Source organism: Salvia splendens, chromosome 1 (genome assembly GCF_004379255.2).
Source record: "Salvia splendens isolate huo1 chromosome 1, SspV2, whole genome shotgun sequence".
NCBI lineage: Eukaryota > Viridiplantae > Streptophyta > Magnoliopsida > Lamiales > Lamiaceae > Salvia > Salvia splendens.
The window spans coordinates 7,039,582-7,058,235 of record NC_056032.1 but is presented as its reverse complement, the minus strand read 5'-3'; the positions used below and the strand labels follow the sequence as shown (position 1 = coordinate 7,058,235).

General features: G+C 41.9%; 1 protein-coding gene across 1 annotated transcript; it reads right to left on the bottom strand.

Annotated features, from left to right (window-relative positions):
* Window positions 1-7,982: 7,982 nt before the first annotated feature.
* Window positions 7,983-12,407, bottom strand: LOC121805995. The gene is made up of 2 exons (XM_042206344.1): window positions 11,726-12,407; window positions 7,983-8,870 (listed from the first exon to the last, which is right to left on the bottom strand). The coding sequence occupies exon 2, from the start codon at window positions 8,868-8,870 to the stop codon at window positions 7,983-7,985; it is 888 nt and encodes a 295-aa protein (XP_042062278.1). The 5' UTR covers window positions 11,726-12,407.
* Between the last annotated feature and the right edge of the window lie 6,247 nt (window positions 12,408-18,654).

The window sequence follows — 18,654 nt, the reverse complement described above, 5'->3', positions numbered from 1 at the left end:
AATTCGCGACTAATGGGGGATTAAAGAAGCGGGGATAGAAAGGGGGTAGAATCTGAAGAACTTGCCGAAGCCAAATGATGGATATCACAAATAAGAACCAAGTATTCGGTTACAATTTCTCAAAACAGAGTAATTCAACAAGTCAAATGAATCAGAGTTCGATGATGAGACATTTCTATTCTCATTTAACAAAAACAGCGGACTAGGTCCCTACTGAACGACTTCGTGTATGAGGACACGAATCGCCTGGGAATCCACACGATTATTTACTAGCATCGACTCCGATCAATTCTCCTCTCTCTGGGCGTTCAACCTGCACATTTATAAATACATGCAGGGTGCTGAGTACAGGAGTACTCAGTGGACACGTGCCGAAAACAAACATACAAATAAAGTTTTTCATCCATCCACAGTATCACGCGGGGTTTCTCAAAGGCCCGAGCATACTAAATTCTTTGTGATCTTAACAAGTCCGACTGCAGTCTAAGTTCTTTCGTATTCTACCATTCTGAGAAACTATGTGTCGTGAAGGTGGGCCACCTTCAGAACACCCTCGCCGGCCAACCTCTCTCTAGGATGGCTCACATCTCTTGTGCCACATTTTTCCGAATAGGATTTGCGGTCCTATAGGGAACCCGAATCGTTACTAACCTTTCGGCATCGCCAAAAGTCTCGGCATATAGCCCCTTTCAGACAGGTCTCCAAAACACTTATTTTTATGGCATGACAACAACTTTGAAAGAGATGATACATTTTCATTTTTCAGAAATGATATTTCATAACTTCAAAACATTTGCTTATATCCACACTATAGTGCTGGATATTAAAAGAAAGCCCACCTGTTATGCTTATCTCCAAATGATAACAATTCCTCTGTCTTCGGCCTTTCTTGCCTCTTGAACAATTTCTCCTTTAGAATAAAGTAGGCGGAACACGCTAATTAGTACTCAAACTATTCTTTCTGAGAATAAAGAATGCATGCATCCTATTGGATAGCAACTATCCTTTGTCTCGGTTATAGGCATTCTCAGTACCCTACATCCTACACCGGCTGTCACTATTCCGCAGAGTTTATTAATTCACTTTACTAACTTTGGTAGAATCTTCTATTTTCTCTAAATAATTCTTTGGGCGCTTATTTAATAAAATATTGGATTCTCGAAAAAATCCCTTTCTTAGATCTTTCTTAAGATTTTTCTTAAGGCCGCCCATGGCGTCGCGGGGGCGACGCCGGTCGGCCCTTCGCATCTCCGCTTAACTTTTCACGTCTTTGGGACACTTAATTATCTAGAGATTAATTTAATTAAGCTCCAAGCTTAATTCCTTAAATTAATCCCTTTTCCAAATAATATAAATTCCCAAGCACCAATTTAATTTCCCTCCAACAATAATTTTCTCCCAAGGCCCAACTGAAAAAAAAAACCCCCTTTTCTTTCCTCTTTTCTTTATTAAATTCTGGGCCCAAATCAAATAATTTAAATGGCCCAAAATTCTCCATACTCCCTTCTATCCATCGTAACCCACTCTCTCCCTCTACCAAAGTCAACTCCCCCAACATCTCATTTTCTTTTCTTTCTCCCTCATCAAATTGAGATTCCCGATCTGGGAAGAGTAGTTCACGCTCCCTCCTTCATCTCTTTCTTTTCTCCTTCCCGGCGACCAACGAATTTTCGCCTTCCCCCGCGTCGCCGTCCCGTCTCCCTTCAAACCCGTCGGCCAGTGGAGTGGGAGGCGTCGCCTCCTCCTTCCTTCCCCTGCCGCGGCATGCAGCTGCTCCGCGGGAGTTTCCGGAGCTCCGCCGTCACTCGGCTTCCGTCGGACGGCCCTACACACCAAGCTAAGTCACCCTTCCCCTTTTCCCCTTTCACCATTTCGTGATTCATTCCAAGTTTGAGTTTGGACAGTAGCTTGCTAATGTTTTTTGTTATATCAATCCTTGTTCCAAAGATTATTGTGCTTTGAGGGGAAGTTGGGCAGTAGCTTTATCTATCCCAAGTTGTTCATTGTTTGAGGGGGGGGGGGGGTCTCCCCTACTGTGAATGCTTATGAAATGCGAAGAATCACATTGAGCAAATCTATGTTCTTGTGCTATCTTATTTGTCTATATGATGCACGAGTGAGTTATCGAGTTACCTTGCTCGGTGAACTCTTTCGGCCTGCCCTTCTCACTGTCGCTGCTCCGCTCCGCCGCTCCCTACTCCGCTGCACTCCTTTGCCTTCCAAGATTTTGGTAATTATGTGTGTGGAGTGGGGAGGGGAGGGCGGTATTATAGGCCAAAGCCTTGGCTAGTGAGGGCTGATCCTTGGGAGGCTTCCATGCCTAGATTAGTGAAATTCTTGAGGGGAGGAAGTCCCTTTGGCGGTTGCTTGAGCCTTGGTGAAAGGGAGTCCTTACTTCCACCTTTGGTTGTCCTTGCTTGCCAATTATTTCTTCTTTGAGCTTGTGTCCCACCTTTATCCTTTGTGTCAAAATTTTAATCCCCAAGTTCATGCTAAAATTTTGCAGGTGGAAAGGCTGTCCTTCTTGATGTTTGGTGGGAGCAGGAACCGAGGAAGAGAGGGGATGGGGAAAGAGAAAAGGATTCCTCTGCATCTTCTTAGCTTTCTTACCAAAATAAATAGCTTCTAGCTTTTCCTACTAGGGTTGAAAGGATGGAATGGAGGAGGTAGTGTAGCTATGTGAAGTCTCTTTCACATGTGAAAACTTGTACAACTTGTATTGTATTGTACTATTAGCATCCCTATTCTTCATTAGACATTTGGATGTAGAGTTATTTGTATGCACTCACTTTTCCTTTATAAAAGTATCACAATTACTTTTATTCTTGCAATCTTTTCTTTTTGTACTCCAACTACTCCATGAAATTGTATTTGCTTTTCTTCAACAAAATACTTAATTCGATTCGACGTCGAAGATTACAACAAGATATCCTTCGTTCATACGGACATTAATCGCGCTAAAAGAATCTGATAAAACGATTAAAAAAAAATCCGGGGCGTCACATTCCACCCTCCTTAAACGAAATTTCGTCCCGAAATTTGTACGGCTTTACTCGAACAGCTCGGGATATTGCTCCCTCATCTTATCTTCCAACTCCCACGTGGCCTCTTCCTGCCCGTGGTGCTCCCAAAGTACTTTCACTGAAGGAATGGATTTGTTTCTTAACTGCTGCACCTTCCTGTCCAGAATTGCCTTCGGTTTTTCCTCATAACTTAGATCCGGATTTAATATCATCTCCTCCTGATGAACCACGTGCTTCGGATCAAACACATACTTCCTGAGTTGGGATACATGGAATACGTTGTGAACATTTCCAAAGCTTGGCGGTAACGCCAATCGATAAGCTACTGGTCCCACAGCCTCTAGGATCTCGTACGGTCCTATATATCGGGGTCGGAGTTTTCCCTTGACTCCAAATCTGGCTATCCCTTTTGAGGGTGATACTTTCAAGAAAACTTTATCTCCCACCTCAAACTGCAACTCAGTCCGTCGAACATCTGCATAGGACTTCTGTCTGTCCTGAGCCTCCTTGATCCTCTCTCGGATTCTTCTGACAATTTCTATCATTTCCTCAATTACATCTGGGCCCAAAATCTTCCTCTCACCGACCTCATCCCAGTAGAGGGGTGATCTACACTTTTTCCCGTACAGCGCTTCATACGGAGCCATGTCAATCGTGGCTTGGTAGCTGTTGTTATAAGCAAATTCTATCAATGGTAGCACTTGCTCCCAATTGCTCCCTCTATCGAGCACTACTGCTCTCAGCATGTCTTCAAGCGTCTGAATGGTTCTTTCCGACTGTCCGTCGGTCTGTGGGTGAAATGCCGTGCTGAAATTCAGTCGCGTCCCCAGCTCTTTCTGTAGGCTCTTCCAAAATCTGGACGTGAATTTGGCATCTCTATCCGACGTGATCGTCGCTGGTATGCCATGCAGGCGAATGATTTCCTTCACGTACAACTGGGCTAGCTTCTCTGATCCATACGTGATAGGAATCGGTTATAAAATGAGCGCTCTTGGTGAGACGATCAACTATCACCCAAATCGCGGTATTCCTCTTTGAGATCTTGGTAACCCCGTGACAAAATCCATGGCTATATGTTCCCATTTCCACTTGGGAATCTCTAACGGCTGCAACTTTCCATACGGCCGTTGGTGTAGGGCCTTCACTTGTTGACAGGCAAGACACCTCTCGACGTAGGATGCTACATCTCTCTTCATGCCGTCCCACCAGAACTTCCTTTTTAGGTCCTGATACATCTTTGTACTCCCTGGGTGGGCGGTGTATGCGGTATCGTGCGCTTCGCTCATTATTTCATTTCTGAGCTCTTCTTGGTTGGGTACACACAATCTCCCTTCAAACGTGAGCGCATTGTCTGCCTCTTCCTGGTAGTTCTCTTGTTTACCCGTCCTCAATTTCAAACGCAGCTTCTCCAGAGTTTCGTCCCGTCTCTGGGCTTCCACGATCCTGCCCCTCAAATCGGGAACAACTACTAGAGTCGAAATTATACTTTCCACCGTCTCAGGTGCTTGCACCATCTCCAAACTCATTTTGTCGAATTCTCTAAGCAGTTCTTCTTCCTGGGTGAACAGGACTGCTAGTTGGTGCTGACTCTTTCGGCTCAAAGCGTCTGCCACAACGTTGGCCTTCCCTGGGTGGTAGTTTATGCCACAGTCGTAATCTTTCACTAGCTCGAGCCATCTTCTTTGTCTCATGTTCAAGTCCTTCTGCTCGAAGAAGTACTTGAGGCTCTTGTGGTCCGTGAAAATCTCACACCTAACTCCATATAGGTGGTGCCTCCAAATTTTCAATGCGTGAACCACTGCTGCTAGTTCTAGGTCGTGTGTTGGGTAGTTGAGCTCGTGTGGTCTGAGCTGTCGTGACGCATAAGCAATCACCTTCCCATTCTGCATCAACACACATCCAAGTCCGTTCTTGGAAGCATCTGTATAGACAACGTAGTCCGTCCCTGATTCTGGGACTGCTAGTACGGGTGCGCTGGTTAATTTCTCCTTTAGTAGTTGGAAGCTTGCCTCACACTCGGGAGACCATGAGACTTTGGTTCCCTTCTTGAGTTGCTGAGTCATTGGCCTTGCAATCTTTGAAAAGCCCTCAATAAACCTTCTGTAGTAGCCAGCTAGTCCGAGGAAACTTCGGATTTCGTTGGGCGTCGTCGGAGCCTTCCAGTTCCTTACTGCCTCTACCTTGGCAGGATCTACTCGGATTCCTTCTGCTGTTACAATATGTCCGAGGAAATTCACCTCCTTGAGCCAGAATTCGCACTTGCTGAATTTGGCGTACAACTTCTCTGCCCGTAGTGTCTCTAGGGCAAGCCGTAGGTGTTCCTCATGTTCCTTTCTATTCTTGGAGTATATCAGTACGTCGTCAATGAAGACTAAGACAAACTTGTCGAGATATGGGTGGAAAACGCGGTTCATCAAATCCATGAACACTGCCGGTGCATTCGTTAGTCCAAACGGCACCACCGTAAACTCATAGTGACCATATCTAGTTCGGAAGGCTGTCTTGGGCACATCCTCCGGCTTAATCTTCAGTTGGTGATAGCCTGACTTCAGGTCCATCTTGGAGAACACACTGGCTCCCTTGAGTTGGTCAAACAGATCGTCGATCCTGGGTAACGGGTACTTGTTCTTGAGAGTCAGCTTGTTAAGCTCTCGGTAGTCCACACACATTCTCATGGTTCCGTCTTTCTTCTTGACAAACAGTACAGGTGCTCCCCACGGCGAGACGCTGGGTCTGATGAATCCCAGGTCCAGGAGTTCTTGCAACTGTACCTTCAGTTCATCCAGTTCCTTTGGAGCCATTCGATATGGTGCCTTTGATACCGGGGCAGATCCTGGTTCTAGATCTATGGTGAATTCTACTTGTCGGTCTGGCGGTAGACCGGGTAGTGTGTCAGGAAACACATCTGGAAAGTCGCGAGCGACTTCGACTTCCTCTAATTTCCTCTCTTCTTTCTCCTCTTTGTTCAGGTAGACAAGGTATGCCGGACATCCTTTCTTCATCAACTTGCTGGCTTGCAGCATTGATATTACGGACTTCCGGTTTCCCATGGAGATTCCTTGAAAGCGAGCAGGTTCACCTTCGATGGTTTTAAAGGAAATTTGCCTTTCCTTGCATAGGATGGTGGCATGATTTTCAGCCAGCCAATCCATTCCCAGGATTATGTCTACGTCCCACATAATCATAACACTGAGATTGTTTGCTACAACCTTAAGTTCACCCAGAGTGATTTCTAAGCTCGAGCAAGTACGAGATATTTCTATCCGTCCTCCTACTGGGGAAACTACTTCCATCCCATGTTCAGATTCTTTCGTCTCGAGTTTCAAAGTAGTCACGCAATGAGCAGATATAAAAGAATGCGAGGCACCAGTATCAAACAGAAGCATAACGGGTGTGTTGAAAAGCTTACCCATACCTGCCAAATTTCCCTGGTTCACCTCTGGCTGTTTCTGTCTCATCGCATAAGCTTGAGCCTGTGTCGGGAGTTTCGGCCTCTGCTGCTGATTCCTTGGTGTCTGCTGTGAATTTGATCCAGGTTGAACATTCATTGCGCGCAGTTGTGGGTGCTGAGCTGACGGGTGAAGTTTTGCTCCCGTCCCTGGGTTCTTGCTTGGGCAGTTCTTCGCAAAATGTCCAGCTCCTCCGCAGTTGAAGCAAGTATCAGCTCCTGCCTTGCAGATGCCGCCATGCAGCCTATTGCATCTAGGACACGGACTGGTTTTTGACATGTTCCCCCTGAAAGATCCAGGGGTAGTCTGGTATCCACCATATTGTGGCCTGCTTGGTCCATACCCTCCCTTCTTAGGATCAGGTTGAGCTCGTGGTCCTTCCCATCTCCTCTTGTCCCTGGGTGCTTGGGACTGAGCCGGGGGTGGAGTAGGGTTCACAGCTGGTGTAGTCTTTTCCCCCGGCATGGCTGCCTCGATGTCCAGTGCTCGTCCCAGAGCCTCAGTGTAGGACAGCCCTCCGTGGCTAGCCAGCGTCATGCGTATCTCGTGCCTAAGTCCAGTACAGAACTTTTCAGCCATCTTGGCGTTGGTATCTACCTGATCTGGGGCGTACCGAGCCATCTCACAGAACATCCGGTCGTAGTCCGTCACTGACATTCGTCCTTGCTTCAGATGGTAGAATTCAGTCTCCCTTTTCTTCCTGTAACTCTTGGGAATATACTTTTCATAGATTTCAGCTTTAAATTCCTCCCAAGTCATCTCTCCTAGTTGCATTTGAGCCATAGTCTTTTTCCTCGCCTCCCACCAAAAGTCTGCGGGTCCAGTCAGCTGAAAAGTCACACAGGACAGCCGTTCCTGGTCTGTGCAGTGTAAAAAGTCGAATATGCGTTCCAAAGCGCGGATCCATGTTTCTGCCACCGTTGGGTCTCCTAACCCGTTAAAAGTTGGTGGGTTCTGTCTCAGAAACATTTCCTCGACCCGACGATCCTGTGGTTGGGGTGGTGGCGGTGGTGGAACTGGCGATGGAGGTGGTGTTACCTCATTCCACTCCTCTTGCACTTCCCCTTCATAGATTGGGAGGTTGTTTCGGGCTTGTCCTCTGCCCCTTCCATGTCCTCGGCCTCGCGGCCTGCCTGCTCTCCGTGGTGGCATCCTATAATTTATAAAATTTTCTCATTACGTACACAACATACACGATAGCTAAACGGAAAGCTTGGATTTTTAAGATATAAACGAACACCGCTCTTCAAGATAAGGAGATCATACATAATCGCAAGTCTAGTACACCATCAAACAAGTTTGCCTCGAAAGGTCTTTTTACAAAAGAACGTACATCCAAGTACGCATCATGAAGCTCCCATACTGCGGAACATCACCAAAAGTACTTAGCCACTGCCCGTCTAACAGCTCGGGTCTTACGTGCTAATCCAAAAGAAATCTACTACCAATCTCAAAAGAAACACTACATCAGAACGCCATCATGCTAGGACGTTCTGATGGTACAAGCCACCTACCGCTCCTCGTCTGATCCTAGAGAGCTCAATCCTGAACTCCCCTCAAAGTCATCATCACTATCCACAACCAGGATAGGATTCTCAAGTGCCGCCCCTGGCATATCCTCGAGCGCTGGAGGTGGAGCTGCGACCATCGGGAACAGGACCTCTTCTAGGTCCATCTCAGCGCGGATGGCCTGCAGCCAAGCCATCCTCTCCTCCGACTGCTGACGGAACCTGGCGAGGAGGTCCTCCACCCAGGGGTGAGCTGGTGGTGGCTCGGGTGCCTCGACTGCCTGTCTCACCCTCTCCGGGGCCCTCTCCTGAGCTACCATGGGGTGAGTCATCCGGACCTCTCCCGGACTCTCATCCTCGTCGGCAACCACCATCGGGGCCTTGCCTCGCCCCTCTGGATCGTGCCTAGCTCTCTCTGGCTCTGGCGTCCCTGGATGCCGGGACGGTCCTGCCTCGTGGTCGTGGCGGCCCAAGGTGCTGCCCTCGGGAGGGGTCGACATGCTCCACTGGAGTGGGGGTGGTGGAAAGTCGCCCTCCGCAACAGGTGGAACGTCCTGGAAATGGACATACTGTAAGAAGATGAATGATATAAAGCCGCGAAAGTCCCCAATCATCTCCTGGGTATCGACCCTCCTGTAAATGTAGCTACTGGACATCCAAGCGGCCCAGACCCTCCACTCATCGGGAAGTACAGAGATCAGCTGGTGGATGCCATCAAGCTCGGTGGTACCATACTCGTGGGTCCTTTCCCACAGCACGTAGAATCGACACAGAATCGGCAGTATGCCCTCTCCGTCATACGGGCGGTAAGATCGGTATGCACGAAGCAAGTACTCCGCTAGGCTCTCGTAAGCATCAAGCGTAGGTCTGGCTGGGTCCCGTCCTTCCATCTGCACGGAGGTGGATCCCGAGTCAGAGAGTGCAGTCGTAAGAAAACGTAAAGAACGTAAAGACGATGCATGCGAGTCTAAGGTATCACCAACTGGAGCCACTATACTGTGATCTATCGTCATTAGACTAAGTTCTCATCTCAAACTATTGTTCCGTAAGGCTTTTGTGGTGAAGAACACCAATTTCTTTGGATTTAAACGAGTGACTTGGTCACCGTGAGGATCCATCTTGTGCTAATTCCTTATAGCACCGTTCCTTGTCTTTCTGTCTTAACAGTTGCCCCTCTTGTGCTCTCACGCACTGGGCGTTGGTTTTCTGGCTAAAAGTCGTGTTTCCTTGGCTCACACTTTCATACTCAACTTTGTGATGCATCATCTATCTAAAAAAAAAAATCGATTGCTCGGGAAAGCAACCATAGGATTTATAGTTCATCCTTCGTAGTCCCAGTTTGAACTACATTCTCTAGGAAAGTTCTTATTTCCCTTCGATTCTTCTTTATTTCCTTTATCAGGAGGGCATCCTCGTCGCACTTGGTTCTAGCGACCTCAAAATCTCACTTCTTTAACTTTCACCTCGGTTGAATGTCCAGGAGCATTGATCGAGTCGATTATTCGAAAGGATCTAGTGAACGAGTCTAGATCTTGACTGAAGAAGTGTGTGGATAGCAGAGCCGGAAAGAAACTAGGGCTCTGATACCACTCTGTCACGACCCAATTCTCGTTAAGGATAACGAGATTGAGTAATTCGCGACTAATGGGGGATTAAAGAAGCGGGGATAGAAAGGGGGTAGAATCTGAAGAACTTGCCGAAGCCAAATGATGGATATCACAAAATAAGAACCAAGTATTCGGTTACAATTTCTCAAAACAGAGTAATTCAACAAGTCAAATGAATCAGAGTTCGATGATGAGACATTTCTATTCTCATTTAACAAAACACAGCGGACTAGGTCCCTACTGAACGACTTCGTGTATGAGGACACGAATCGCCTGGGAATCCACACGATTATTTACTAGCATCGACTCCGATCAATTCTCCTCTCTCTGGGCGTTCAACCTGCACATTTATAAATACATGCAGGGCTGAGTACAGGAGTACTCAGTGGACACGTGCCGAAAACAAAACATACAAATATAAGTTGTCATCCATCCACAGTATCACGCGGGGTTTTCTCAAAAGGCCCGAGCATACTAAATTCTTTTGTGATCTTACAAGTCCGACTGCAGTCTAAGTTCTTTCGTATTCTACCATGTCTGAGAAACTAGTGTGTCGTGAAGGTGGCCACCTTCAACGAACACCCTCGCCGGCCAACCTCTCTCTAGGATGGCTCACAGCTCTTGTGCACATTTTTCCGAATAGGATTTGCGGTCCTATAGGGAACCGAATTCGTTACTAACCTTTCGGCATCGCCAAAAGTCTCGGCATATAGCCCCTTTCAGACAGGTCTCAAAAACAATTATTTTATGGCATGACAACAACTTTGAAAGAGATGATCACATTTTCATTTTTCAGAAATGATATTTCATAACTTCAAAACATTTGCTTTATATCCACACTATAGTGCTGGATATTAAAAGAAAGCCCACCTGTTATGCTTATCTCCAATTAACAATTCCTCGTTCGGCCTTTCTTGCCTCTTGAACAATTTCTCCTTTAGAAATAAATAGCGTAACACGCTAATTAGTACTCAAACTATTCTTTCTGAGAAAAAGAATGCATGCATCCTATTGGATAGCAACTATCTTTGTCTCGGTTTATAGGATTCTCTTAATCCTACACCGGCTTCACTATTCCGCAGAGTTTATTAATTCACTTTACTAACTTTGGAGAAATTCTATTTTCTCTAAATAATTCTTTGGGCGCTTATTTAATAAAATATGGATTCTCGGAAAATCCCTTTCTTAGATCTTTTCTTAAGATTTTTCTTAAGGCCGCCCATGGCGTCGCGGGGCGACGCCGGTCGGCCCTTCGCATCTCCGCTTAACTTTTCACGTCTTTGGGACACTTAATTTATCTAGAGATTAATTTAATTAAGCTCCAAGCTTAATTCCTTAAATTAATCCCTTTTCCAAATAATATAAATTTCCCAAGCACCAATTTAATTTCCCTCCAACAATAATTTTCTCCCAAGGCCCAACTAAAAAAAAAACCCATTTTCTTTCCTCTTTTCTTTTATTAAATTCTGGGCCCAAATCAAATAATTTAAATGGCCCAAAATTCTCCATACTCCCTTCTATCCATCGTAACCCATTCTCTCCCTCTACCAAAGTCAACTCCCCCAACATCTCATTTTCTTTTCTTTCTCCCTCATCAAATTGAGATTCCCGATCTGGGAAGAGTAGTTCACGCTCCCTCCTTCATCTCTTTCTTTCTCCTTCCCGGCGACCGACGAATTTTCGCCTTCCCCCGCGTCGCCGTCCCGTCTCCCTTCAAACCCGTCGGCCAGTGGAGGGGAGGCGTCGCCTCCTCCTTCCTTCCCCTGCCGCGGCATGCAGCTGCTCCGCGGGAGTTTCCGGAGCTCCGCCGTCACTCGGCTTCCGTCGGACGGCCCTACACACCAAGCTAAGTCACCCTTCCCCTTTTCCCCTTTCACCATTTCGTGATTCATTCCAAGTTTGAGTTTGGACAGTAGCTTGCTAATGTTTTTGTTATATCAATCCTTGTTCCAAAGATTATTGTGCTTTGAGGGGAAGTTGGGCAGTAGCTTTATCTATCCCAAGTTGTTCATTGTTTGAGGGGGGGGGGGTCTCCCTACTGTGACTGCTTATGAAATGCGAAGAATCACATTGAGCAAATCTATGTTCTTGTGCTATCTTATTTGTCTATATGATGCACGAGTGAGTTATCGAGTTACCTTGCTCGGTGAACTCTTTCGGCCTGCCCTTCTCACTGTCGCTGCTCCGCTCCGCCGCTCCCTACTCCGCTGCACTCCTTTGCCTTCCAAGATTTTGGTAATTATGTGTGTGGAGTGGGGAGGGGAGGGCGGTATTTATAGGCCAAAGCCTTGGCTAGTGAGGGCTGATCCTTGGGAGGCTTCCATGCCTAGATTAGTGAAATTCTTGAGGGGAGGAAGTCCTTTGGCGGTTGCTTGAGCCTTGGTGAAAGGGAGTCCTTACTTCCACCTTTGGTTGTCCTTGCTTGCCAATTATTTCTTCTTTGAGCTTGTGTCCCACCTTTATCCTTTGTGTCAAAATTTTAATCCCCAAGTTCATGCTAAAATTTTGCAGGTGGAAAGGCTGTCCTTCTTGATGTTTGGTGGGAGCAGGAACCGAGAAGAGAGGGGATGGGGAAAGAGAAAAGGATTCCTCTGCATCTTCTTAGCTTTCTTACCAAAATAAATAGCTTCTAGCTTTTCCTACTAGGGTTGAAAGGATGGAATGGAGGAGGTAGTGTAGCTATGTGAAGTCTCTTTCACATGTGAAAACTTGTACAACTTGTATTGTATTGTACTATTAGCATCCCCATTCTTCATTAGACATTTGGATGTAGAGTTATTTGTATGCACTCACTTTTCCTTTATAAAAGTATCACAATTACTTTTATTCTTGCAATCTTTTCTTTTTGTACTCCAACTACTCCATGAAATTGTATTTGCTTTTCTTCAACAAATTCCAATAATCTCTTATTTAAAATCTTGCTATTTAAATAGAAATCCTTGTTGCACTTAAACTTTCTTTCTCAACAAAATACTTAATTCGATTCGACGTCGAAGATTACAACAAGATATCCTTCGTTCATACGGACATTAATCGCGCTAAAAGAATCTGATAAAACGATTAAAAAAAAAAAATCCGGGGCGTCACACAATCCCTAAATGTATATTTTAGCAATTTAATTTATAGTAGGTATATTTTTCAATGTAGAACTTAGATATTATAATTTCACTATAAGATTATACTCTCTCCCTCCATGAAAAATAGTCTCATTTCAAAAATGAAAACTTATTTTCATACTTTATCCATTTTTCCTCTTTTCTTACTTTTCTATTTCTCTCGCATACTTTATCTACTTTTCTTCCATCTTTCTTAGTACTTTATTAATTATCCATTAAATTTGTACCGTCCACAAATGCGATTATTTTTTTTGGACTAAAGAAGTATATGTTTATTTTTCTAAAATAAGGTATATTATAATTTCACTGTAGATTTGGTAATGTTCTAATATACCCTAATAGTAATGTTAGTACCAAATCTATAATATATATCCCATCAATTATATTAGTAATACAATTTTTTTCCGAAACAAGAATGCGATTTTATTATGTAATTTTAGGAGTATACTTAGAATAATAATTAAACAAATAAAGAATCATTCATAAACTCATTTACTAATGCTATATATTAATATTTTAGAGTTTGAAATTATAATACTTTACAAAGAAAATAAGAAAAGATTAAATATACATATATCTATGTATTATATGTATAAAATAAGAAAAGATTAAATTTTACATTAAGATCCTTGCTGTTTCAAATATTTCTATTTTTCAAATATGAAGGTAGTATGTCATTAAACATATATTAAAAAATATTATACTCTTGAATATAAATAAAAGAAGTAAACAGGAAAATGTCATAATAACATCCCCACCATTTTTCATGCCGCCAAAAACCTCATTTACTTTAACAAATTTTATTATTCTATTTACATAAATGAAAAACAATATCAATTGCCTCTATATTCATTTTATTTTAATATTTACTATTCAGTGACTAAAATTGTACTATTTGGTCAAATCAAATCTTCTCTTATGGATATTAAACTTGAAGCTGAACTCATTATCAAATCAATCAAATGAACTACTCCCTCCGTTTCTTCATAATTGAGGCGAAACTTTTCGGCACGGAGTTTTAGAAATGAGTATTGGGTGTGTTAAATAAATAAATAAAAAAAGTAAGAGAGAAGAAAATGTAGAGAGGATAAAGTATAAAGTGAATAAAGTAAGAGAGAATAATGTAAGAAAGAGAAAAAAGTTATCATATATGAAAATGACTCAACCATGAAGGAACTTCTCGAAATAGAAAAATGACTCAACTATGAAGGAACGGAGCGAGTACTATTTAAGTTGCCAATATTGAAATAGTAGTACTAGAGGTGAACAATTTTAAGATGCCTTTATTAAAATAGTACATTTATATATATTTAAGTTGCCTCTATTAAAGTAGTACATTTTACGTTGCCTCCCATGCAAACACACGTTAAAATCATCGGTTATATTATTCAATCAAATCTAAATTCAGTTTTTGATTTCACAATGTTTACGTCTTAACAAAGTTAAAGTTAAACTATATCTGTAGCGAACTTATAGCAAATGTGAAGCAATATAAATGAAGTTAAATGTTACATAGCAATACGATAAAAATGCCACTTTGCCTTAAACAATATAAATCAATTCAAATTTTATATAAGAACACTAAAAAATTCATCTTTCTAATAATATTATAATCATTAGTTGTTTATTTTTGTGGAATAAAAATCAATCTTAATACTATATTAAATGATATCAAAATTTAACGTTATTAACAATACTTAATTATATACTTAATTCAATTAATAAAATAGTGCATCGCACTGGGATTGAATATATGGACAATATTTTATTAGACGGATGGAGCATATAACGATTCGATTCTAAAGTTCACATGTATCAATAATACATGATTATGTACTTATTTGATTACTCTAAATATTGTCAGCTGCGCATCGCGCCGGGGCTGAACTGTAAATCCAACGCACCAAGGGTTTAGTAGTCCATGAGCTTAGGGTATAATACCGACTCAATAAAATAGCGTTCACTAAGTGATCGAAGTTAAATCCATCTCCAAAGGATTTAGTAATTCATAAGATATAGTAATTGAATATTAGAATAAATCACCTTTTATCTATGAATGATTGGAGTAACAATCTAATCTCTTAATTCGTCTTGCTCATTTTTTTAATTGTTGTTGCATGATCTTTGATCCAAATCTTCAGAGTAAAGTATTTATGGTTATGTGTTTTGTTTGCTTTAGAGTTTAATAATCTTTACCTTCCTTGTGGATCGACACTCGAAGTAGTACATTCGATGATGTATTCTTGCAGTATCGTTGTAATATTAGAGTTATTTTATTAAACTTGTGTGATCTTGCCCTTGATTATATAACTCGAAAATTATACATCAGTAGTGATGATGATTATGTTAGTTGTGATTATACATTTAATGTTGTGTTATTTTAACATAAACTCTGTATTTTATTCAGGTGTCACGGGAGTAGATGTGGACAAATAAGTATTCACGTTTCTACAATTGACATTTTTCATATGTTGAGCCTTTCTTTTAGTTTTGTGATGATAATAATATTAGTTGTGATGATATATTCAATATTGCGTTGTTTCAACATATATCCATATTTTTAAAATACTGAGTCGTGCATCGCACGGGTGTAATACTAGTTTTATCTAAAGCGAAATACTAACACATTATTTATTTATTCCTAGTTCTGGAATAAGAGTCCTATTTAGTTATGACATAATGTTTAAGAAATGTAAAGAAAAGTAGTTTGAATAAGTTAGTGGAATATGAGTTTCACATATATATTAGTTTTAAAACAAATGTGAGTGGAATAAGTTGGTGGAATGTGTGACCTATTTTTCATTTATGGTAAAAGTGAAATAGGACTCTTAATGTGAGATAGACCCAAATAGCAAAATAGGACTTTTATTGTGGATCGGAAGAAGTACCTAGCAATAATTGTACTATTTCTATAAAAAACCAAGTAATTTGGAGTACTACAATATTGATTTAATGTAGTTAATGAGAAGGGTGGAATATTCATATATTTTTATCACTATTTAAATAACAATTCGACATTTCAGATATGTAAGTCATCAAGCTATCCCCATTGACTCATCTTCTTTATTCTGTATAATCGTCACTGCATCTAATATAACGCTTCTAGCTACAAATTTTGATAATCTAAAGAGGATGATATAGTAAATCAAATTCTCGTTTAAAATTGTGTTGAAAATAATAATATTTGAGAGATAAAGCCAATGTCGATATTTTTGTTAGCGTTTTCGTCCGAGGCTCCGAGCATAAGGAAAAATTTGACCCCCTTCTCGACCCCCTAATTCCTCTACTGGTTAACGACAAAATCCTTCCCACAATAATTTATATTGTAATTAGTAATTACTTATATAATGCACCTTATCCATATAATTATATGATTATCGAAATACATAAATTCAAACAGAATTATTATTATTCCATGAAAAATTGGGAACCTAGTGAAAATGGAAAATTAAGTGAGTGAGAAAGTAAAATTTTAGTAGCAATTAATACAGATTTAGCCGCAATAATTTTATCTGATATCACCACGTTGAAACAGCCACTAGAACCTAAGGGCATCCGCAACGCATCTCGCCTCCGTCTCGATCTCGTCTCGGAGAGACAAGACGGCAGCGAGACGGCGATGTAGCCATCCATCTCGGTCTCGTCTCGGCGGGCGTCTCGGCCCGGAGGGTGGGTTGGCGAGACGTCTCGCCACGCGCCAGCGCCACGTGGCGAGCGCTGGCGCTAGGCGTGACGCCCACTCGCCGGCCCGCGAGTGGGCGTCGTCATGCTGACGCAATAAAAATTTTTTAAAATTCGATTTTAATAAAAAAAAATTAAATAAAAATAAAAAACAGCAATATTACCATTCAACGGTAATATTTTAATTTTTATTTTATTTTTTTATTCTATAAATACTCCTATTTCATTCTCATTATACACACAAACACACATCTATTCTTCTCAATTCATCTCTCATTTCTCTCCAATTTTTATCCCACCTCTCCAATTTTCATCTCAAAATGTCCGGTGACAGAAACTCTGGCGGCTTCGGCGGCTATGACTTGAACATGTTTGACGACTGGGGGGCATGTACAATGTCTTGGGTGCTTCCGGTTCCGGTTTGTTGACGTCGGGCACCCAAGGCTCCTCGACGCCGGCGGCGTACGAACCACCCTATCCCAAATTAGGGAGGATTTTTCGGATGAACCCAATCCGGAAGGAGGATGAGGCGGTGGAAGCTCCGGGGGTCGCGCATTCGACGCCGTGGAGGAAGAGGAGGAGGCGGCCTAGGAGGAGGCGGCCTAGGAGGAGGAGGATGTAGGCCGTCATCCATACAGCCGCAAGGACACGATGACTCTGTTCAACGCTTGGGTCAGCGTCTCGTGCGATCCCATCGTCCGGAATCAACAAACCCGCAAGTATATTTGGGAAAAGGTCATCAACGCCTACAACGAGAACAAGCCAAAGGGGTCCCGCCGCCGCACCATGAAGATGCTCCGCAGTCATTTTGACCGAGTCGACAGAGATGTCAAAAAAATTTGAGGGATCTACAAGAATGAAGCGGCGAATTACCAAAGCGGAGCCAGTGGAGCCGACATTCTGAGAGCGGCTATGCGAGTCTTTTTTTACGACAACAGCAAAGAATTCAAACATGTAGATGTTTGGGAGGCGGTCAAAGACGTTGAAAGGTGGGCTGGCGGTGTCCAGTCCAGCACCGCCTTCGGGGGATGATTCGCCGGCGGAGTGGTTTTTAAGTGTATAATTTTAATTTCTAGTAATTTAAATTATGTCTTTTTTATTTATTTTTTTAGATTTTAATTACGTGTTTTTTTAATTATGTATTTTTTTTTAGGATTTTAAATTGTAATTTTATTTTATTTATTGAAGGGTGTTTTTATTAATTGAATTTGTTGGAAATAAAAAAAATGAAATTGAATGAATAGTTAAGGGATGATATGGTTAAGAGATGGAGGGATGCAGCTGTTGTCTCTTAGTTAAGAGATGGAGTGAAAAGTACAGTGTGGCCCATGAATAGCCATGAATAGTTAAGAGAAGAGACGGTTAAGAAACGGATAAGAGACATCATTGCGAATGGCCTAACAATCTGTATTCCAATAAAAAAAGTCTCTAATTAATTTTGTGTTAAATATCTCACGCTTCATGTATTGTTTTCCAATTTAAGAGAAATGGACTCAAACCGGTAGACCGGCAAACAAATGTTCAGAAATCCAAATAAAAAATATCAGTACTAAATCCATATACATAAACTTCACACCTTCGCACATACTAATCAGAAATTATTAAATAATTAATGTTGAAACTACAAATGAGTGCCTTGGGGCAGTGAGATTAAGTTTGGCGCCAAGACCGTTTTAGTTCTTTTGCGTATATATGTAATTTCAAGTTTTTACTAGTATATAAGAGCATTAGCAATGAAGGGCCGATCTCGTCACCCCACCATAGCAGCGGGGGGGCCTTCGATCGCCCCCACCCCTCTCCCCCAAACGGCCGATATATCGGCCTATGCCAAAGAGAAGGGCCCTTCTATCGGCACTCCATTGTAGAGGAAGGGCCGATCGAAGGCCCTCTCAATTTTTTTTTGCTTTTTTCAAACTTTTTCTTATTTTCTATTTATATTTTCATTTCCATCGTTTTTATTTTTATTTTTTTCCCTTCTCGTTGTATTATATTTTCCAATCTTACAATACAACGATGATTTGCGAATTAATATTTTTTACATTTAAATTTATTTAATTTGTTAACATATTAAAAATACAAGTACTACAAATTTAAAACAAAATAAATGATAACGTGGAAATAAATGGAAATGGGAGAGCCTTCCATTGTGGGAAGATAGGCACTCTCAAAAATTGATGACGTGGAAATAATAATAAAAAGGGCCCCTTCCATTCATGTCAACTTTCACGTATTAAATGACCGACTTACCTTTCATTATCAAGTTTAAGTAA

What these genes read in the sequence shown, in the direction of transcription:
- LOC121805995 (XM_042206344.1), bottom strand. Translation starts at nt 8,870, where the DNA reads ATGGAAGGACGGGACCCAGCCAGACCTACGCTTGATGCTTACGAGAGC.